This window comes from Bubalus bubalis, chromosome 13 (assembly GCF_019923935.1).
Source record: "Bubalus bubalis isolate 160015118507 breed Murrah chromosome 13, NDDB_SH_1, whole genome shotgun sequence".
Classification (NCBI taxonomy): Eukaryota; Metazoa; Chordata; class Mammalia; order Artiodactyla; family Bovidae; genus Bubalus; species Bubalus bubalis.
In genome coordinates, this window is record NC_059169.1 from 17,135,997 (window position 1) to 17,158,840 (window position 22,844).

The window sequence follows — 22,844 nt, forward strand, 5'->3', positions numbered from 1 at the left end:
CAAGCATTTGAAATCACAAGTCGTGTGCCAGGTACCTTGAGAATGTCTAAGACAAAGCCTATCCCTGCAGGAGCTCATGAACTTGTTTGGGGGAGAGAATAAGCAACCCCCAAATTGTGAGACACCAAGACATTAGACAGGCAGCCAGTACAGCCCCCACGGGAGTACAGAGCAGAGGCGTGTACCCCAGAGCAGTGGAGTCAGGGCAAGTCACAGACACATGGAACCTGAGATGAGCTGCAGTCAGTCAGGGCTGGCAGAGGCCAGAGAAGAGGGAAGATGAGAGTGTATCCCCAGCAGAGGGAGGGGCACCCACAAAGTGCAAAGTGAGAGGTGACAGGGAGCACCCAGAGAATTCTAAGCACCCTGGGCTCGAGTATAAACACTCATCAGATATTTAACTGAAAGATGAAAGAAATTCTACAAATATAAAGCAGAGCAAAACCCCAGTATTTTCAAGGAATACTACTCAACAATAAAAGGAACCAGCTACTTATACATGAGACAACTTGGATGAGTCTCTAGGGAATTCTTCTTAGTGAATAAGGTCAATCAAAAATGGTAACATACTGTATGGTATTATTTAGATAATATTCTTTAAAAATGACAAAATTATAGAAATAGAGACCAGACTAGAGATTGACACGGGTTAAGGATGTGGTAGGGACAGAAGGCAAGTAGGTGTGCTATAGAAGGGCAACATGTTTAATCCTGGTCCTGATGAAAACATTTTGTATCTTCCCTGTATAGTTGTCAACATCCTGTTGCAATATTGCACTATAGTGTTTCCAGAAATTACCACTGAGGGAAACTGCGCAGTGGATACACAGGAGGTCCCTGTACTATAAGCAACTGCATATGAATCTATGATTATCTAAAAATAAAAACAATTACAATAAAAAAAACCCCGATATTTCCATGGCTGTTTGGAATGAAAAATACTGATTTGTAAAGTTGGGCCTGACACAGTTATACCCAGCCTTTATAATCTCCCCTTTGTACTACATTAACATAAATTACAGCTTTAGTTTAAATATCATTTCAAATACTAAAATTTTATAATTATTGCTTATTTGGGATTTGCACTATTAAGAAATATTATGAATTTTATTTCTGTATAAGAAGCATATATATGTGTGTGTGTGTGTGTGTGTGTGTGTGTATATATATATATATATATTTTTTTTTTTTTTTTCCTTTAAGAACATAGTAAATGAGAAAATCCCCTGGTGGTTAGGACTCTGCACTTTCATTGCCTAGGGCCTGAGTTCAATCCCTGGAACTAAGATTCCACAAGCCATCTGGTGTAGCTATATATATATATATATATGGTAAATGGGAGAGCAGATTAAAATTATGTTCCCACTATTCTACTTAAACCCACTGCCACATATGGGAGTGGGGTATAGTTAAGTTTACATTAATGTGAAAACTTGGTAAGACTCCTGAATTCATTCAGTAAAAACAGGAAATAAAAAGTACAAAACGTGACTTGATATATATAAAAACTTACCTTCTCAATGTGGTAATAAGCTCTACAAATGACTTTTCCCAAGCATACATTTTTATTGTTCTGATGCCAGTTATGACTTCACTCATGGTCTTGATTCTGTTCTCTGTGAGAGCTGCGGTCTTTCTCCTGAGGGGACAGACATGAGAGATGAGCCTTAGTGACCACAGCCCAGCTTTCCATAGCAGCAGCAGGGGGCACAAGCAGAGAACAGGGATCAAATGATTCCCTATAGCTCTTTTGAGCTGAAAACACAGACCAATGTACCAATGGAGAAATGAAAAAAAAAAAAAAAAAAAAAGATTTCAATTAGAAATTCAAACCTTCAGCCAAATTCGACATATAACTTGGAAAACTTGTAGTAATGTATAATAAAGTCCTGAAATGAAACAGATACAGACTGTCTGCTCAAGGAGGTCACAACTGGGCAGAGAAGGCAGAAAAGACCTTGACTCTAACAGGAAGACAGTGTCTGTGCTGTAATAAAATAGGATTAAAGTGCTAGGGGCAGATAAGATGGAACTGTTAATTCCACTGGGAAAGGAGAACAAGAAAAGCTTCAGGGACCCGGTAGCATTAGAACAGGCCTCAAAGGATAAGGAACATCTCTCCACAGCAAAGAGAGCAAAGGAAACTCCAAGCATAGAAAAATACACATACAGGCATCAACAAACAACCCTCAATATACTTCAAACAACATAACATCTCCATCACCTGGCTACCTAAACAATGACCCATCCCCAACTCTCTGTGACCTGCTTCAGGTGTAACTCATTACCATTTGGCTCTTCATCACCAGCCACTTATCTATTACATATACCGCTGGGACTATGGGGCTTTATAAAGACATAATTAAGATTGATCTTGCCCTTGGGACACTGATAATTAAAAACACTGAATTATAAACAAGAAAAAAATATACATACCTGAAAATGGCTCTAACACAAACATAACAAAAATAATGTAGCTAGAAAAGGGCCTGTATATTATATAAAAGTATTAGTACTTTTAATAATGTTTAAATAACTTTGACATCAGTGAATTCTGCTTAAAGACACTATTTGGTTACAATGTTGGGAAAAGTCAGCAAATGTTGTCACTTTTCCCCTTAAAGGTCAGCCTTCAGCTTGAGGCTGGAGCTTCCACTGGCTAAGTCTGAAACATCTACAACACATGCAACAAAGAGACAAAAGAAGGCACTTCTTGTTTTTGAACAAAAGCATCAAGCAGACTGCAGATGCTACCAATTAAATACACATCACCAATTTTTGAAATCAGTGTTTCTTACCAGAGTGATGAAAATAATTTCCCAAAGCAGCTTTGCAAAACCAGAAGAATGATGAGAATCGCCATCCCAGCAAGACATGATATTCCTATTTCCATATAGAGCAGGACGGTCACTGCAATAGCCTGTAGCGGCCCCACCCACAGGTAGTGCAAGAACGTTGCTACCTTAAAAGAGAAGGACAAAGCCTTCTTAGGATGGTATGAAAACAAAACCAGTAAGGACCCATTATAGAAAAAAATATGCTTGGAAACAATAGACAGGAACCTAAACGGGAATGATCTCAGTGGGTTTTAAACCTGCTGAAGCAGAAACTCAAGCATCGACCCCAGATGACGCTATTCTGGGGCAGCACAGGGCTGGCTTCAGGGACATCCAGGGACAACCACAGCAGCAGCAATGAAGGAAAATGTTGATTTTCTCTACACCACATATGAGCTCAGGGCTGCCCCAAACTCTCTGCCCCAAAATTCAGCCCCCATCTCTCCCTAGCATCCCAGGAAAGCCTATTTTATGGTACCTACCACATTCTCCAGTAACTACTTGTGTATTTACCTTCCTGACAGGCTGTGGCTTCTCCAGGAAAGAAATAGTATTCATCCCTGAAAGTGGGTAGGGGGATCTTACTTCATGTTTGATGAATGAATAACTGAAAGAGAAGTGTCTAGTGCAATACAGATCTGAGCAACAGCTACAACACCGTGGGTTACATGATCTACTCATAAGCTAAGTGGATAAAAAGAGTGTGGTGAGATAGCAGAGAAGAGGTTATGTCTGGCTGGGGACCACCCACTTGGCATTATTCCTCGCAGGCTTCCTATACAGAAGGCACTGAACAGGGTGTGGGGGAAAGAACAATCCCTGCCCACAGGCCTTCATCATCCAGAGGAGGAGGAAGACAGTTCAGGTAGCAACACCAACACCATGTGCCAAGAAGGTCCATGCCAGGAGGACCCCTCAGTTCAGTTCAGTTCAGTCACTCAGTCGTGTCCAACTCTTTGAGACCCCATGAATCGCAGCATGCCAGGCCTCCCTGTCCATCACCAACTCCCAGAGTTCACTCAGACTCACGTCCATTGAGTCAGTGATGCCATCCAGCCATCTCATCCTCGGTAGTCCCCTTATCCTCCTGCCCCCAATCCCTCCCAGCATCAGAGTCTTTTCCAATGAGTCAACTCTTCGCATGAGGTGGCCAAAGTACTGGAGTTTAAGCTTTAGCATCATTCCTTCCAAAGAAATCCCAGGGCTGATCTCCTTCAAAATGGACCGGTTGGATCTCCTTGCAGCCCAAGGGACTCTCAAGAGTCTTTTCAACACCAGAGTTCAAAGGCATCAATTCTTCGGCGCTCAGCTTTCTTCACAGTCCAACTCTCACATCCATACATGGCCACTGGAAAAACCATACCCTTGACTAGACGGACCTTTGTTGGCAAAGTAATGTCTCTCCTTTTCAATATGATATCTAGGTTGGTCATAACTTTTCTTCCAAGTAGTAAGCATCTTTTAATTTCATGGCTGTAGTCACAATCTGCAGTGATTTTGGAGCCCCAAAAGATAAAGTCTGACACTGTTTCCACAGTTTCCCCATCTATTTCCCATGAAGTGATGGGACCAGATGCCATGATCTTCGTTTTCTGAATGTTGAGCTTTAAGCCAACTTTTTCACTCTCCTCTTTCACCTTCATCAAGAGGCTTTTTAGTTCCTCTTCACTTTCTGCCATAAGGGTGGTGTCATCTGCATATCTGAGGTGATTGATATTTCTCCTGGCAATCTTGATTCCAGCTGAGGACCCCTAGGGACATGAATTAAGCTGGGGAGGAAGACTGCTGCCTATTACTGAAGTATGCCATAGATTATCTCAGAAAAAAAAATTATCATCTAAGGACAACACAAATTATTACATCTCAGTTGCACACATAGGAAATGAGAGTTGGATAAAATGAACCCTTGTTTTAGACACTCAACAAATCCTGGTCAACAGCAAACACAGGTATCCCGCATCAACCATAAGCTAAACCCAGTCAGAAGGACTGGAAGTGGAAGAAGATCCCTCAGGGGCAGCTTACCTGATCAAATCTTTTCACATCATTGGACAGCAGGTTGACTATCTGACCTGTGGTGGTCTTCCTCATGGCCAAGTTACTCAGGTGAAATGCCTGAAATGAGAAAAGATACTGAGCTGGATTACTGTGGTGATAACAAGTCACTTTTCTGTTCAATTACTCAGTCATGTCCAACTCTTTGCTACTCCATGTACTGCAGCACGCCAGGTCTCCCTGTCCTTCACCAACTCATAGAGTTTACTCAAACTCATGTCCATTGAGTCGGTGAGGCCATCCAAACATCTCATCCTCTGTTGTCCCCTTTTCCCCCTGCCTTCAATCCTTCCCAGCATCAGGGGCTTTTCAAATGAATCAGTTCTTCACATCAGGTGGCCAGAGTATTGGAGGTTCAGCTTCAGCATCAGTCCTTCCAATGAATGTTCAAGACCAATTTCCTTTAGGATGGACTGGCTGCATCTCCTTGCTGCCCAAGGGACTCTCAAGAGTCTTATCCAACACCACAGTTCAAAAACATCAGTTCTTCAGTGCTCAGCTTTCTTTATAGTCCAACTCTCACATCCATACATGACTACTGGAAAATCCATAGCTTTGACTAGATGGACCTTTGTTGGCAAAGTAATGTCTCTGCTTTTTAATAAGCTGTCTAGGTTGGTCATAACTTTTCTTCCAAGCAGCAAGTGTCTTTTAATTTCATGGCCACAGTCACCATCGGCAGTGATTTTAGAGCCCCCCAAAATAAAGTCTTTCATGGTTTCCCCATCTATTTGCAATTAAGTGATGGGAGCAGATGACATGATCTTAGTTTTCTGAATGCTGAGTTTTATTTAAGCCAACTTTTTCATGCTCCTCTTTCAATTTCATCAACAGGCTCTTTAGTTCTTCTTTGCTTTCTGCCATAAGGGTGGTGTCACCTGCATGTCTCAGGTTATTGATATTTCTCGCAGCAGTCTTGATTCCAGCTTATGCTTCATCCAGTCCAGCATTTCTCATGATGTACTCTGCATATAAGGTAAATAAGCAGGGTGACAATATACAGCCTTAACGTACTCCTTTCCTGATTTGGAACCAGTATGTTGTTCCATGTCCAGTTCTAACTGTTGCTTCTTGGCCTGCATACAGATTTCTCAGGAGGTGGGTCAGGTCGTCTGGTATTCCCATCTCTTTCAAAATTTTCCACAGTTGATTGTGATCCACACAGTCAAAGGCTTTGGCATAGTCAATAAAGCAGAAATACATGTTTTCCTGTAACTCTCTTTCTTTTCCAGTGATCCAAAGGATGTTGGCAATTTGATCTCTGGTTCCTCTGCCCTTTCTAAAACCAGCTTGAACATCTGGAAGTTCACAGTTCACATACTGTTGAAGCCTGGCTTGGAGAATTTCAAGCATTACTTTGCTAGCATGTGAGATGAGTGAAATTGTGTGGTCACTTTTAGTACATAACAAAACAGAGTGGGTTTTCATGGGGTTGTACATCAGGACAAGTAGGATGACTCCTGACAGCTGGGCTCTAGGGACGTGATTCATTGTTAAATGTCTCTTCAATATGGCAGCAACTGCCCTCCCCAATAAGACCAGAAAATGGAGAAACAAGAGGTAGAATCAAAATCCTCCACCCTGTTTCTCAAGGATCTCAGACCCACCTGAAGAATAAAAGGACTTTCCTAGTGGCTTAATGGTAAAAATCTGCCTGCAGTGCAGGAGCACCAGGTTTGATCCCTGAGTTGGGAAGATCCCCTGGAGAAGGGAATGGCTACCCACTCCACTGATTTAGGATTAAACTAAGCAATTCTGAGCCAATTATATGAGAATGATGAGGATGCCTTCAGGAAAGAAAATTGGGGATGTAGATTATAAATCTGGAATCAGTCATTAATTCCGTGGTTGATGTCATTTAAAGACCTTGGTGTTAGTTTCCACATTTTGAAATGAATGAGGATAATGCTCCATACATGTTCCTGTGAGGAAACTGTGTTCTTAATGCCAGTCGGGGTGAGAGGGGGGATTCCCAAGATGGTGGAGGAATAAGATGGGGAGACCACTTTTTCCCCTACAAATTCATCAAAAGATCATTTGAATTCACCACAAAACAACTTCTAAATGCTGGTGGAGGATATCAGGTACCCAGAAAGGCAGCCCAATCTCTGTGAACGGAGTCTTGAGGCTACAGTAAGAGGAGAACCAAAACCCAGAGGCAGAAGACTCAACTCCCAAACTTTAGAACATCAGAGAACTCCTGACTCCAGAGAACATTAATAGATGAGCGCTCACCCAAAAGTCTCCACACCTACCCTGAAACCAAGCTCCACCCAAGACCTAACAAGATCCAGTGCAAGACACACCACAATAATTCTCCAGCAAAACAGGAACCCAACCTTGAACATTAAAAGACAGGCTGCCCAAAGCCATAACAAACCATAAGACACCCCAAAACTCACTACTGGATACTTCATTGCATTACAGAGAGAAGAGATCCAGCTCCACCTACCAGAACACAGACACAAGTTCCCACAATGAGGAAACCTTGACAAGCCACTGGTCCAACCCCACCCTCAGGGAGCAGATGCCACAATTAAGAGCAACCATGAACTTCCAGTCTGCAGGAAGGGCACCTCAAACAAAGCAATCTAAACAAGATGAAAAGGAAGAGAAATATTCAGCAGGGTAAGGAACATGATAAAAACCTACCAAATGAAACAAAAGAGGAGGAGATAGGGAGTCTACCTGAAAAAGAATTAAGAATAATGATAGTAAAGATGATCCAAAATCTTGAAAATAAAAATGGAGTTACAGACACAGACTAGAGATAAAGACTGAGAAGATGCAGCAAATGTTTAATAAGAACCCAGAAGAAATAAAGAAGAGTAAATCAATAATAAACAATGAAATAACTGAGATTAAAAACACTCTGGAGGGAACTAACAGTAGAATAACTGAGTAGAATAACAGTAGAATAACTAGAAGATAGAATGGTGTAATAAATGAAGCATAGAGGAAAAAAGAAAAAAATAATAAATAGAAATGAGGACAACCTCAGAGACCTCTGGGATGATGTTAAATGCCCCAACATTTGAATCACAGGAGTCCCAGAGAAGAAGATGAAAAGAAAGGGCATGAGAACATACTTGAGGAGATAATAGTTGAAAACTTTCCTAAAATGGGGAAGGAAATAGCCACCCAAGTCCAAGAAATCCAGAGAGTCCCAATAGGATATACCAAAGATGAAACAACCCAAGACACATATTAATCAAGCTAACAAAAATTAAACAAAAGGAGCAAATATTAAAATCAGTAAGGGAAAAGAAACAAATTACAGACAAGAAGATCTCCATAAGAGTAACAGCTGATCTTTCAATAGAAACTCTTCAGGCCAGAAGGGAAAGGCAGGACATACTTAAAGAGATGAAAGAGAAAAACCCACAACCAAGATTACTCTACCCAGCAAAGATCTTATTCAGTTATGAAGGAGAAATCAAAAGCTTTACAGATAAGCAAAAGCTGAGAGAATTCAGCACCACCAAATGAGCTCTTCAACAAATGCTAAAGGAGCTTTTCTAGACAGGAAACACAGAAAAGGTTTACAAAAGAACCCCCCAAAAAACAAAGTAAATGGTAATGGTATCCTACTTATCAATAATTACCTTAAATGTAAATGGGTTAAATGCTCCAACCAAAAGACAAAGACTGGCCAAATGGATAAAAACACAAAATCCATATATATGCTGTCTACAAAAGACCTATCTCAAACCTAGGGACACATACAGACAAAGTGAGGGGCTGGAAAAAGATGTTTCATGCAAATAGAGACCAAAAGAAAGCAGGAGTAGCGATACTCATATCAGATAAAATAAATAAAGACTGTATTAAGAGACAAAGAACACTACATAATGATCAAGGGATCAATCCAAGAAGAAGATATAACAATTACTAATATATATGAATCCAACATAGGAGCACCTCAATATGTAAGGTAAATGCTAACAAGCATGAAAGTGAAAATTAACACTAAAACAATTAATTGTGGGGGGATTTAAAACTCCATTCATACCTATGATACATGAACCAAACAGAAAATTAGCAAGGAAACACAAGTTTTTCAATGATACAATGGGCCAGTTAAACCTAATTGGTATCTACAGTGCATTTCACCCCAAAACAATGGATTTCACCTTTTTCTGAAGTGCACATGGAACATTCTCCAGGATAGATCACATCCTAGGCCACAAATCTAGCTTTGATAAATGAAAAAAAAAATTGAAATCATTTCAAACATCTTTTCTGATCACAATGTGGTAAGATTAGATATCAACTCTAGGGGAAAAAAAGTAAACTATAAAAAATACATATGGAGGTTAAACAACATGCTTCTGAATAGCCAACAAATCATGGAGGAAATAAAAAACGAAATCAAAATATGCATCAGTTCAGTTCAGTTCAGTTGCTCAGTCATGTACGATGCTTTGTGACCCTAGGCATTGCAGCATGCCAGGCCTCCCTGTCCATCACCAACTCCCAGACTTCACTCAGACTCATGTCCATCAAGTTGATGATGGCATCCAGCCATCTCATCCTCTGTCGTCCCCTTCACCTCCTGCCCCCAATCCCTCCCAGCATCAGGGTCTTTTCCAATGAGTCAACTCTTCGCATGAGGTGGCCAAAGTACTGGAGTTTCAGCTTTAGCATCAGTCCTTCCAAAGAACACCCAGGACCAATCTCCTCCAGAATGGACTGGTTCGATCTCCTTGCAGTCCAAGGGACTCTCAAGAGTCTTCTCCAGCACCACAATTCAAAATCATCAATTCTTTGGCACTCAGCTTTCTTCACAGTCCAACTCTCACATCCATACATGACCACTGGAAAAACCACAGCCTTGACTAGACGAACCTTTGTTGGCAAAGTAATATCTCTGCTTTTGAATATGCTCTCTAGGTTGGTCATAACTTTTCTTCCAAGGCGTAAGTGTTTTTTAATTTTATGGCTGCAGTCACCATCTGCAGTGATTTTGAAGCCCAAAAAATAGTCTGACACTGTCTCCACTGTTTCCCCATCTATTTCCCATGAAGTGATGGGATCAGATGCCATGATCTTCATTTTCAGAATGCTGAAGTTTAAGCCAACATTTTCACTCTCTTCTTTCCCTTTCATCAAGAGGCTTTTAAGTTCCTCTTCACTTTCTTCCATAAGGGTGGTGTCATCTGCATATCTGAGGTTATTGACATTTCTCCCAGCAATCTTGATTCCAGCCTGTGCTTCTTCCAGCCCACCGTTTCTCATTATGTATTCTGCATAGAAGTTAAATAAGCAGGGTGACAATATACAGCCTTGACATACTCTTTTTCATATTTGGAACCAGTCTGTTGTTACATGTCCAGTTCTAACTATTGTTTCCTGACCTGCATATAGGTTTCTCAAGAGGCAGGTCAGGTGGTCTGGTATTCCCATCTCTTTCAGAATTTTTCACAGTTTATTGTGATCCACACAGTCAAAGGCTTTGGCATAGTCAATAAAGCAGAAATAGATGTTTTTCTGGAACTCTCTTGCTTTTTTGACGATCCAGCAGATGTTGGCAATTTGATCTCTGGTTCCTCTGCCTTTTCTAAAACCAGCTTGAACATATGGAAGTTCATGGTTCACGTATTGCTGAAGCCTGGCTTGGAGAATTTTGAGCATTACTTTACTAACATGTGAGATGAGTGGAATTGTGTGGTAGTTTGAGCATTCTTTGGCATTACCTTTCTTCAAAATATGCATAGAAACAAATAAAAATTAAAACAGAACAACCCCAAACCTATGGGATTCAGTCAAATCAGTGCTAAGAGGAAGGTTCATAGCAATACAAGCCTACCTCAAAAAACAAGAGAAACTTAAACCATCTAACTTTACACCTAAAGCAACTAGACAAAGAAGAACAAACAAACAAAAAAATAACCCAAAGTTAATAGAAGGAAAGAAATTATAATAATCAGGGCAGAAATAAATGAAAAAGACATGAAGCAGACTATAGCAAAGATCAAGAAAACTAAAAGCTGGATCTTTGAGAAGATAAATAAAATAGACAAAATGTTAGCCAGACTCATCAAGGAAAAAGAGGAGAATCCAATCAATAAAATTAGAAATTAAAATGGAGAAATCACAATAGACAACACAGAAATACAAAAGATCATAAGAAACCACTATAAGCAACTATATGCCAATAAAATGGATAACTTGGAAGAAATGGACAAATACTTAGAAAAGTATAACCTTCCAAAACTGAGCCAGGAAGAAATAGAAAATCTTAATAGACCCATCACAAACATGGAAATCAAAAGTGTAATAAAAGAAAATCTTTGAACAAACAAAAGCCCAGGACCAGATGGCTTCACAGATGAATTCTACTAAAAATTTAGAGAAGTGCCAACACCTAACCTACTCAAACTCTTCCAGAAAATTGCAGAGGAAGGCAAACTCCTGAGCTCATTTTATGAGGCCACCATCACACTGATACCAAAACCAGACAAAGATGCCACAAACATAGGCCAATACCACTGATGAACAGAGATGCAAAAAACCTCAAGAAAATTCTAGCAAACGGAATATAACAACATATTAAAAAGATCATACATCATGACCAAGTGGGCTTTATTCCAGGGATGCAAGTATTCTTCAATATTTGCAAATCAATCAATGTGATACACCATATTAACAAATTGATAGTTTAAAACATATGATTATATCAATAGATACAGAAAAAGCTTTTGACAAAATTCAACACCCATTTATGATAAAAACTCTCCAGAAAGCAGGCACAGAAGGAACATACTTCAACATACTAAAAGCCATATTCAACAAATTCACAGCAAACATTATCCTCAATAGCAAAAAAATGAAAACAATTCCTCTAAAATCAGGAACAAGGCAAGGGTGCCCACTTTCACCACTACTATTCAACATAGTTCTGGAAGTCCTAGCCACAGCAGTCAGAGAAGAAAAAGAAATAAAAGAATCCTAATTGGAAGAGAAAAAGTAAAACTCTCACTGTTTGCAGATGACATGATCCTCTACATAGAAAACCCTAAAGACATCACAAGAAAATTACTAGAACTAATGAATATAGCAATGAATATAGCAAAGTTGAAGGATATAAAATTAATACATAGAAATCCCTTGCATTCCTATACACTAAGAATGAAAAAATAGAAAGAGAAATTAAGGAAACAATACAATTTACCATTGCAACGAAAATAATAAAATACTTAGGGATAAATTTACCTAAAGAAACAAAAGATGTATATATAGAAAAATACAACACACTGATGAAAGTAATCGAAGATACCACAAATAGATGGAGAAATACACCATGTTCATGACTTGGAAGAATCAGTATATTGAAAATGAGTATCTTACCCAAAGCAATCTATAGATTCAATGCAATCCCTATCAAGCTACCAATGTTATTTTTCACAGAACTATAACAAATAATTTCACAATTTGTATGGAAACACAAAAAAACTCAAATAGACAAAGCAATAATGAGAAAGAAGAATGGAACTGCAGGAATCCACCTTTCTGGCTTCAGACTATACTACAAAGCTACAGTCATCAAGCGAGTATGGTACTGGCGCATGCACACACACACACACACACACACAAACAGAAATATAGAGCAATGAAACAAAATAGAAAGCCTAGAGATAAATCCACACACCCACAGACACCTTATCTTTGACAAAGGAGGCAAAGTATACAGTAGAGAAAAGACAATCTTTTTAACAAGTGGTTCTGGGAAAACTGGTCAACCATGTGTAAAAGAATGAAACTAGAACACTGTCTAACACCATACACAAAAATAAACTCAAAATGAATTAAAGATCTAGATGTAAGGCCAGAAACTATAAAACTCTTAGAGAAAAATATATGCAGAACACTCTGACATAAATCACAGCAAGATCCTCTATGAACCACCTCCAAGATTAATGAAAATAAGCAAATGGGACCTAATTAAACTTAAAAGCTTTGGCACAATGAAGGAAACTATAAGCAAGGTGAAAAGGCAGCCATCAGAATGGGAGAAAATAACAGCAAATGAAACGACTGACAGAATTAATCTCCCAAATACACAAGCAGCTCATGCAGCTTAATATCAGAAAAATGAACAAATCAATCAAAAAGTGGGCCAAAGAACTAAACAGACATTTCTCCAAAGAAGACATACATATGTCTAATAAACACATGAAAAGAAAATATGCTCATCATCATTCATTATTATAGAAATACAAATCAAAACCACAGTGAAGTGTAGAGATTCCTTAAAAAACTGGAAATAGAACTGTCATCAGTTCAGTTCAGTTCAGTTCAGTCGCTCAGTCGTGTCCGACTCTTTGTGACCCCATGAATCGCAGCACGCCAGGCCTCCCTGTCCATCACCAACTCCTGCAGTTCACCCAAACTCACGTCCATCGAGTCAGTGATGCCATCCAGCCATCTCATCCTCTGTCATCCCCTTCTCCTCCTGCCGCCAATCCCTCCCAGCATCAGAGTCTTTTCAATGAGTCAACTCTTCGCATGAGGTGGCCAAAGTACTGGAGTTTCAGCTTCAGCATCATTCCCTCCAAAGAAATCCTAGGGCTGATCTCTTTCAGGATGGACTGGTTGGATCTCCTTGCAGTCCAAGGTACTCTCAAGAGTCTTCTCCAACACCACAGTTCAAAAGCATCAATTCTTCTTCAGTGCTCAGCCTTCTTCACAGTCCAACTCTCACATCCACACATAACCACTGGAAAAACCATAGCCTTGACTAGACATATGACCCAGCAATCCCACTGCTGGACATACACACCAAGGAAACCAGAATTGCAAGAGTGCCCAATGTTCATCGCAGGACTGTTCAGAATATGTAGGACATGGAAACAACCTAGATGTCCATCAGCAGACTAATGGATAAGAAGGCTGTGGTACACATACACAATGGAATATTACTCAGCTATAAAAAGGAATGCATTTGAGTCAGTTCTAATGAAGTGGATGAAACTTGAGCCTATTATACACAGTGAGGTAAATTGGAAAGAGAAACACCAATACAGCATATTAACACATATATATGGAATTTAGAAAGATGGTAATGATGATCCTATATGCAAGACAAGAAAAGAGATACAGATGTAAAGAACAGACTTTTGGACTATGTGGGAGAAGGCAAGAGTAGGATGTTTTGAGAGAATAGCACTGAAACATGTGTATTACCATATGTAAAATAGATGACAAACATTGTATGATTCAACTTATATGAGGCATCCAGAATAGTCAAACTCAGAGAGAGAAGTAGAATGGTGATGGTTGTAAGGGGGAGTAGCCTGGGGAGTTAGTGTTTAATGGTTGCAGAAGTTCGTTTGGGAAGATGAAAAGTTCTGGAGATGAATAGTCATGATGTTTCCACAACCAGGTGAATGTACCTAATGTCACTAAATAGTGCACTTTAAATGAGTTAAATGGTAAATTTTATTTTATTTTTTAAATTTTATTTTATTTTTAAACTTTACATAACTGTATTAGTTTTGCCAAATATCAAAATGAATCCGCCACAGGTATACATGTGTTCCCCATCCCGAACCCCCCTCCCTCCTCCCTCCCCATTCCATCCCTCTGGGTCGTCCCAGTGCACCAGCCCCAAGCATCCAGTAAATTTTATGTTGTATATATTTTATCATAGTTTTTAAAAATCAATGATCAAAATTAATTTTATCAAAGCTGTGGAAATGTAAACAAATAACAAGTCATTTTACATATGATCCCTCCCACAAGATCAAAATTCAGCTGAAAAGAGCATGAAAATGCTGAATGGGCCATTTTAGGACCAGCAGATGTGCAGCCTTAGAGATCTTCTTGAGACGTGCCCAAGCCTGGAATTCACAGTGTAGATAAACTACAACTATGAGCTGAGCAGCCATTCCATTTTTAACATCTTAATCTGATTCCTCCCCAGGACCAGGGATCAGGAGATGGGGCCTGAGCATGAACCACAAACATTCAGAGGGGTCTTTCAGAGCCACTTGGCAGCACCAGCTTTGCCCTAAGGAATCAGCCCACCCATAACCTGCAAAGAAGAAGTGTCTTATTTCTGTACCCCAGCAGGACTCTAGATGCAAGGCTATGCATTAAGAAATTTGTCTTTCCTATATTCTGGAACTACTTCAGGTTATGTCCATAGTTTTAATCCCAATAATTCTTGATTTGATACAGGGACAATCATTTCAAGAATAATCAAGCTGGCAAATAAACACCTTGAGAAATGTTTACATTCACACATGCAAATGTGCCAAGTCAGATTGTATTTTCCAAAAGCAGCTTTCCAAAGTGTCAGTGGGAAGAGGAAGAAAAACAGGTGAACAATGGCTCACCTGTGCAGCAAAGAGCCAGCTTTGACTGAACCATTACCTCAAGCCTAACTTAAGGTTTTCACTGTGCTGTGTTGGTGAAATTTCCTCTTTATGGGCACTAAGCATAATCCAGAAAGATAAACATCTAGCTAATTTATGGGGAAATCTGGGTATTTGCCTCCTAGTAGTTGATGCAACAGAATAAAAAAGATGAAGATGAATGACAAACCAGACCTCTGACTAGAGTGTACAGTCACTGTTGCCCTTTCCACATTACCCAGGAAGAAACTGGCTTAGATGCTGTAGTTAAACACAGACAGTGAGATGCCAGGGCTCCAAGTTCACACAGCCCTGAGGTTAACAACACTTTGCTCAAGGGAAGATGAGGAGAAGTCATCCTGAATTTTTCCAGGACAAGTACTCCCAAGAAACATAAGCTCTAGGGAAGGAGCAACCAAGTAAAAGTGGTGATAATTTCAATTTAAATGTTTTGTTTTTAGCTTTCAATGAGGACTTTTTAAAATAAAAACTATATATGTTTATGGTGTACTACATGATGTTTTGATATAAATATACATTGGGAAATGATTACTGCAGTAAAACCAATTAACATATCCATTACCACATGTTTTTTTGTGTGTGTGGAACAAAACACTTAAAGATCTAATTTCAAGTATATGACACAGTTAAAAAAAGGATTTATTTTAAAGCAAATAGCCCAAGGTAAAGAGGTATCCAGGATCAAGTTTATAAAGGGCCCTTTAATTACTGGCAGTGTATTTGTGTCAATTCCTTTGTAAAGACATCTGAAATCCTTACTCCTTTTATATCAGTTAAGATCAGAGTAAACTGTGGAATAATGCTATGGCATTTCTCAATATAAAGTCACTGAACACATCAATAAAGGTCTTATGAGAAGTGCTATAATGCAGGGAAGGTCCTGGTGGTTCAGTGGTTATGACTCAGTGCTTTTACTGCCTTGGGCCTGTGTTCAGTCCCTGATTGGTAAACAGATCCCACACTCCATTCAGTGCAGGAAAAAAAAAAAGAAAAAAACTCCTATAATCTTTATTACAGAAAAAAAGGAAATATTGTTTTAAGAAAGTAACTTGAATGAACAGCAACAAATGCTCTTCAAAATTACTAAAACCAGTGGAAAATTTCAAGCTTTGTCCTGAACATCCAACTATTTTTCCTAATACCATTAAAAGTAATCTTAACTGTAGAACACAGTGAATCTGTTTTTGGCATAGATTCCATTTATATATATATATATATATATTTGAAAGTGAAAGTGTTAGTCACTTAGTCGTGTCCAACTCTTTGTGACTCCATGGACTGTAGCCCACCAAACTCCTCCGTCCATGGGATTTTCCACGTAAGAATATTGGAGTGGCTTGCCATTTCCTTCTCCAGGGGATCTTCCTAACTCAGCGATTCAACCCAGGTCTGCTGCATTGTGGGCAGACTCTTTACCATTTGAGCCACCAGGGGATCCCATATATATTTTTAGTTAAAACAATTATATTGAATATAATTAAATGGGTAATTCAAAAATACAATCATAAACTTTCTCAAATACATTCTTGTTTCCTAGATTTAATTTTAGAGATCCAATCACTAAACCTCATTTTTAAACATAAATTTGATGTAAATGAAATTTACAACAATAACAAAATTTCCATAAATACCACTGAGATTTAGGCAGGGAAAACACTGAAAATCAACTAGATACTTTTCATACTTATTTTTTAATTAGATTTCATTATAAATTTAGTGGGTATTATGCAACAGCCTGTAGATTAAATTTATCAAAGGTGGCCTTGACTTGCTCTCAAAAACTTTCAGTTATATATTAGTAAAGTTTGTTTAAATGACAACAAACTTGACTTGATGCAAATAGCAAGCTTCTCTAGTAAAGCATCAATGATGCCAGTTACAAAACGCTTCTGATGCTTTAGCAGAGGTATGCAGTGCAGTACCAAGTGACACTTACCTTGTGGTAGATCATATGGGAGGTGGCCACTCTAAGCCTCATCCCCATGCGCTGAAGATAATTGAAGTTCAAGTGGTGCAGAATGGCCCACAGGAGCACACAGGCACTCAGCACTGCGGCACAGATGTAGGCATCATGCAAAGCATTAGAACTTTTGGGGTTTTCAAAGTAACTAATCATTTTCCCCAAAAGTAAGGGCAGAACTACTATGATGCATTCCTGAAAGAAAAAAGTCTCCATTAGAAATTCAAGTCATACCTATTTTTCTTAACACAAACTTAAATTTTATTTTTGCTTGTTAAAAAGCATTTTAACAAAATGCTACATCCATGGCTCATCTAAAAGAAAAGTGTACAGATTCACTATCTTCTATAAGACAAGTAGTTTTAACCTTAGGCAAGAATTTTATGTTGAAAGACAATAAAGCCTTAGCACACTGTGCTTAATACATTGTGAATACTCAATAAGTATCACAACTAGTGCCTTAGAATGCATTTGGCAAGATGCCAAGTGACTCTTTGCCTAAGATGAACAAAGAAAAAGGTGGCAGAGAAGGGTAAGAAATTTGTTTCTCTATGAACAAGCCCTGCTCACAGCTGGCCCTTGTTCCCATTCTCTCATCATCCCAGCCCAACAGAAAATAAAGATGGTTTATGTACAGGAAGCATGCTCTTGCCATCACCTTCTGCTTTAAGAGCATTTTTGAACTGAAACATTGGCACAAGATCTTCTTATGAAAGTTGCTCAGTCGTGTCCAACTCTTTGCGACCCCATGAACTATACAGTCCATGGAATCCTCCAGGCCAAAATACTAGAGTGGGTAGCCTTTCCCTTCTCTGGGGGATCTTCTCAACCTAGGGATCGAACCCAGGTCTCCCACATTGCAGGCGGATTCTTTACCAGATGAGCCACAAGGGAAGCCTAAGAATACTGGAGTGGGTAGCCTATCCCTTCTCCAGAGGATCTTCCCTATCCAGGAATCAAACCAGGGTCTCCTGCATTGCAGGTGGATTCTTTACCAACTGAGCTATATGGGAAGCCCAAGACATTGGCACAAACACATCCAATCGTTTCCACCCTAAACTGTACATGTTCAGAGATTAAGAGAATGGAGCCCAGCTTTCGTTGAGCATCACAAGGAAACCAGGCTGGGGAGGTTCCTAGGCTCTCAGCTCCAGGGAACACTGTGTTGTTACGTCTCTACCCTCTAGAAGCTGGGATGTTCCTTGGAGTCAAAAATTAAACATGGCAGAAGCCAAACTAAAAAAAAATAAAAAAAAAATGCCATCCATGGTTCTCCATCTAACAAACACTGCAGGTGCTGCTTTGGAAGAAATATTACAAATCATCTCTTTCCCAAGGCAAAAATCAAATCTCAAACCAGTGAGTTGGGAGGCATTGAGGCTTAATTCCTGAGTAAGACTTAGGGAAAGCAATTTTCTTTCCCAAAACTAAAGAAACACTTGCCCATCCTGCCAAACAGTCATTCCATCCCACAACCTACCTCTTCCCTCTAGTCACCCCCTAAAGGTTCCCTTCTCCCCTATTAAGGAAAATCAAACACTCAACAAGAATCCAAGTCACCAAAAGTAAACACCTCCACCCTCAACATCATTTCTTCCACAGACTTCTCAAAAGACAAAACGCCAAAAGTATGGAAATCTTTCAAGAACTCGACTTTGGAACAAGATTTTCCTTTTAAGCAATATTTTTTAAATTTAATGCAGAAAGTCAAGGTGGCTCATGTACAGGAGACAAAGCTGGGCCATTTCTAACTGTCAGGAGAATAGGACATAACCCCCGCCACTCCTCACCTCTCAGGGGAGGGGACTGGGCAAACGGCTCTTTGAGATCACCCTACTTACACAACAGCATATGGAAGACTTATCTCTAAGAGGGAATCCCTGATGACCTGGGGATGTCTGTGGGTCCCCATGGAGATATTTTCAGGGGCCAGACATGCTGGGGACTTGCTGGACGTTCTGTTTTAATTATTGTTGGTTTTTCAAGAGCTCCACATCAACATCAGCCTGCCATTTGTTTTTCTGAGCATCATAAGTCATTCTTTCATAGGACAGAGATTTTCATACTTCAAAATCCTAACTCCAAAAGCCTCACCTTGGACTGACATTGCCTGCCTCTTCCTTCTGGTGCTGCCAGGAATACCGGCACTGTGGGTGGTTACAGCACATTGTTTGGGAATCATGGATGATCTACAAGGTGTTCTATGTACCAGAGGAATTAAAAGAGGGCTGGAAGTCATAAAGAAAATGTATTTGCATGTTAAAGCTTCCCAGCTGGCCCTAGTGATAAAGAAATCGCCTGCCAATGCAGGAGATGTAAGAGTTGCTGGTTCAGTTCCTGGGTTGGGAAGATCCCCTGGAGGAGGGCATGGCAACCCACTTTGCTATTCTTGCCTAGAGAATCCCATGGCCAGAGGAGCCTGGTGGGCTAAGGTTCATAGGGTCTCAAAGAGTCAGACATGACTAAAGTGACTTAGCAGGCAGCACATTTGCATTTTAGAGAATCCTGGGCTGAGTTTAGATCTTCTACCATCTCAAATATAATGACCAAAAAGCAGCATAGACAGAAGATCACAAAATGAGACATTGCTTCATAAAATCAGTTACTAACATTCATTCCATCCAACTTAGCAACTAGCTTTAATCATCCCAAATTCAAAACAGCACCTAATAAGATCTTTAAAATGTAAAAAAAAAAAAAAAAAAAAAAAAAAGCTAAATCATTACTAGCTTTGTCATGAGAAATCATTTCTTTGTAACTTCTCCAAACAGTAGATTGTCAATAGCCAAGATTAGGCAAACAGGAGTATTTATGTTGTATTTCAGGCTTCTTTTGGTGGACAGGAAAAAAAAAAAATTCAAGGTTCACTTCTCCTTGAGTTTTAATGGCCCTCAACTTCTAGAATATCACTGCATTAGAATGAAGAGTTCTGCCAGTTATAACCCTAATACCACAAAGTTAGAAGGAGTTTCATATGCCAGTCAGCATTCTTACCTGGGGAATCAAGGCCACTGCCTAGTTTTACACTGTAAACCACCTAGACATTGGCTTAAACAGCATGAACAAGCAAGCTCCTTCCTGAGAGAAAGTCCAGTCCTGGCACTTCACAGCTAATTTATCTGCTATCCACCCAGGGATGGTCTGGTCCCACCCAACTCTCACCCTAAGACCTAGGTCTGGTGTACACCCTCTGTGGGGGGAAGTGTATTTGGAAAAAAGGAGAACTGCTCCACACCCTAGTAACTGACCTGGGGTTCTCATTCTTGTTCAGCAAATGCACCCCCAGAATCACAGACATACTGGGTCTCAGCAAGCGACCAGGAGCACTTAGTAACAACATAGAGGACTCAACCTCTGTCCAGATCATCAGTCCCAACATAGTCACCATCCAAGACCCAACATCTTCTCACTGGTCCATGCCAGGGAGCCCATCTGGAGCAATGTCTTAAGAGTATGGATGGATTTAGAGTTAGCTCTCCAGGGCAGCCATAAACTCATCCATTGGGAATAGTAATGAGGGCAAGGTGGCTTCCTAAAGGGCTCCTGGTCCATCTGAACTCAACATGACACTGCTGCTAGTCTCAGAGTCCTCGTCACTTCCAGTATTGGGGGGATGTGGTCCAACCTGGACTCCACCCTCATTTATGATCCCTAATCTGACATCCCAGGGAGTTCTTGTATCCCATTTCTTATCCTTAGGCCAAGTTCAGGACACGTGTGTCTGAGATCATGAAGACAAAACTCTCAAGACGAGCCTTTCTGATCATGGACAAACTTCCAGTCATCCAGATGATCGGGCTTATAAGTCAGAGCACCTGAGAGGGAACCTCAGTCTGTCCTTGACTCTTCATATGACCGCAGACACACTATGTAACTATTTGAACAGAGTGTCCTCTCTTCTAAAATGGAAGTAACATAATATCTATGACTTAATTGAATTAGCCAAAGGATTTGGTGATATGACATGCAAAGTGCTTATAGCATTTTTGCTACGTAATGTTTTTGGAGTACTTACTATTGTACTACTACACTATTAACTACACTATTAATAGTACTGCTGCCCCTGCCACCTGGAGAAGGCACTGGCACCCCACTCCAGTACTCTTGCCTGGAAAATCCCGTGGATGGAGAAGTGTGGTAGGCTGCAGTCCATGGGGTCGCTAAGACTCGGGCATGACTGAGCGACTTCACTTTCACTTTTAACTTTCATGCATTGGAGAAGGAAATGGCAACCCACTCCAGTATTTTTGCCTGGAGAATCCCAGGGACAGAGGAGCCTAGTGGGCTGCCGTCTATGGGGTCGCACAGAGTCGGACACGACTGAAGCGACAGCAGCAGCAGCAGCAGTCCCTGCCACCACCACTACTACTGAGTATGATCCTCTGTTACTGCCACTAGTACTTCTAGTGCTACAGAGGATAAGCCCCACATTTACCAGGTCCTCGACTCCCCACTTCTCTGCCATGACCACCCAACAATCAGCCTCCTGAAACAGGGGCCGGGGCTCTGCCAATTGCACCTTATGCAGCCCCCAGGCCTGGCCTTCCTGGATCCCCAGCAGGAAGCATGACTGGGGCTGGGAAACTGTGAAATCAACACATTACCCTGCCACAAGGCACTGCAATATCTGGGTGGTCAGAGCCCTCTTAAAGGTAGCACTCTCCCTCATATACCTGTCCCCAGCCTCTAGCACAATGGCTAATCCACCCGTGTCATTAATGAGAATTCAACCTGCCAGGGCCATCCAGTTACCAGTAAATTGACAGATTTTCTGGTTTCTTCAGTTGTGTGGGGTAGACTTCACCTACCCAGCTGCCTGCATGCTCTTCAGAAGAAAACAACCTTAAGAGCCACACCTTCCACCTGAAAACCACCTGGGCTATCACCTCACCCCCCAGTACAATGGAATGATGACAACTCACCACCTTCTCCACCTAAAACACCCCCCTCTCAGCAACTGTATCTTCCATCCCTACTGTTCCCACATACTCACAGGCCACCCCGTGTCCCTAAGGCAGTGCTAAGGGACTACAGAGAGCATAAGCCACCCAAGGGGGTCTGCAGTAGACCTCCAGCAGGCTCAGCCAGAACAGGGGGCTGACGGCACTGTGTCCCCAGTTGAACTGTCCTCTGGGGATCTTGACCCAGGATCTTCAGCGTCATGGAGGTCACTGACCTCATGGCTTTCTACTCTGGTTTTCCCTGCACACACCTTTCTCCACCCTCTGCCAATCCCAGGTACCAAGACTCCCCCTTCAACCAGAAAACCACCCCCACAGCCAGGACAGAAACCAGCATGAAGGGTGAATGAATTCATGGTGAAGCTGGAGCTCCTCCACACGGGGGTTTTGGCTCACAGTGCCAGCCATTGGGAAAGTGGAAAACCCAGGGAAGGATGTGCTCTTGGGAGTTCTGGGCAGCTCCAGCCCAGATGCAGGGTCCCAGGTTCTGTTCCCCTGGAAGGGGAGAGGGGATGATCTTATCTTGGGAAATCATTTATCACATGTGACCTGGTCAAATTAATTATTATTTGCTACTGCTGCTGCTAAGTTGCTTCAGTCGTGTCCGACTCTGTGTGACCCCATAGATGGCTCCTCTGTCACTGGGATTCTC

At 40.7% G+C, this 22,844-nt stretch overlaps 1 protein-coding gene across 3 annotated transcripts in view; it reads right to left on the reverse strand.

The window, feature by feature from the left end:
- Window positions 1–22,844, reverse strand: part of LOC102413663 (ATP-binding cassette sub-family C member 4) — a 122,335-nt gene that overhangs the window by 85,571 nt on the left and 13,920 nt on the right. For all 3 annotated transcript variants that reach the window (XM_044926924.2, XM_044926923.2, XM_044926922.2), the window contains exons 4-7: window positions 17,208–17,426; window positions 4,863–4,952; window positions 2,799–2,962; window positions 1,514–1,639 (exon numbers count right to left, since the gene is read on the reverse strand). In XM_044926924.2, the coding sequence (XP_044782859.2) occupies window positions 1,514–1,639; window positions 2,799–2,962; window positions 4,863–4,952; window positions 17,208–17,426 (599 nt within the window). The remainder of the gene's footprint in view (window positions 1–1,513; window positions 1,640–2,798; window positions 2,963–4,862; window positions 4,953–17,207; window positions 17,427–22,844) is intronic.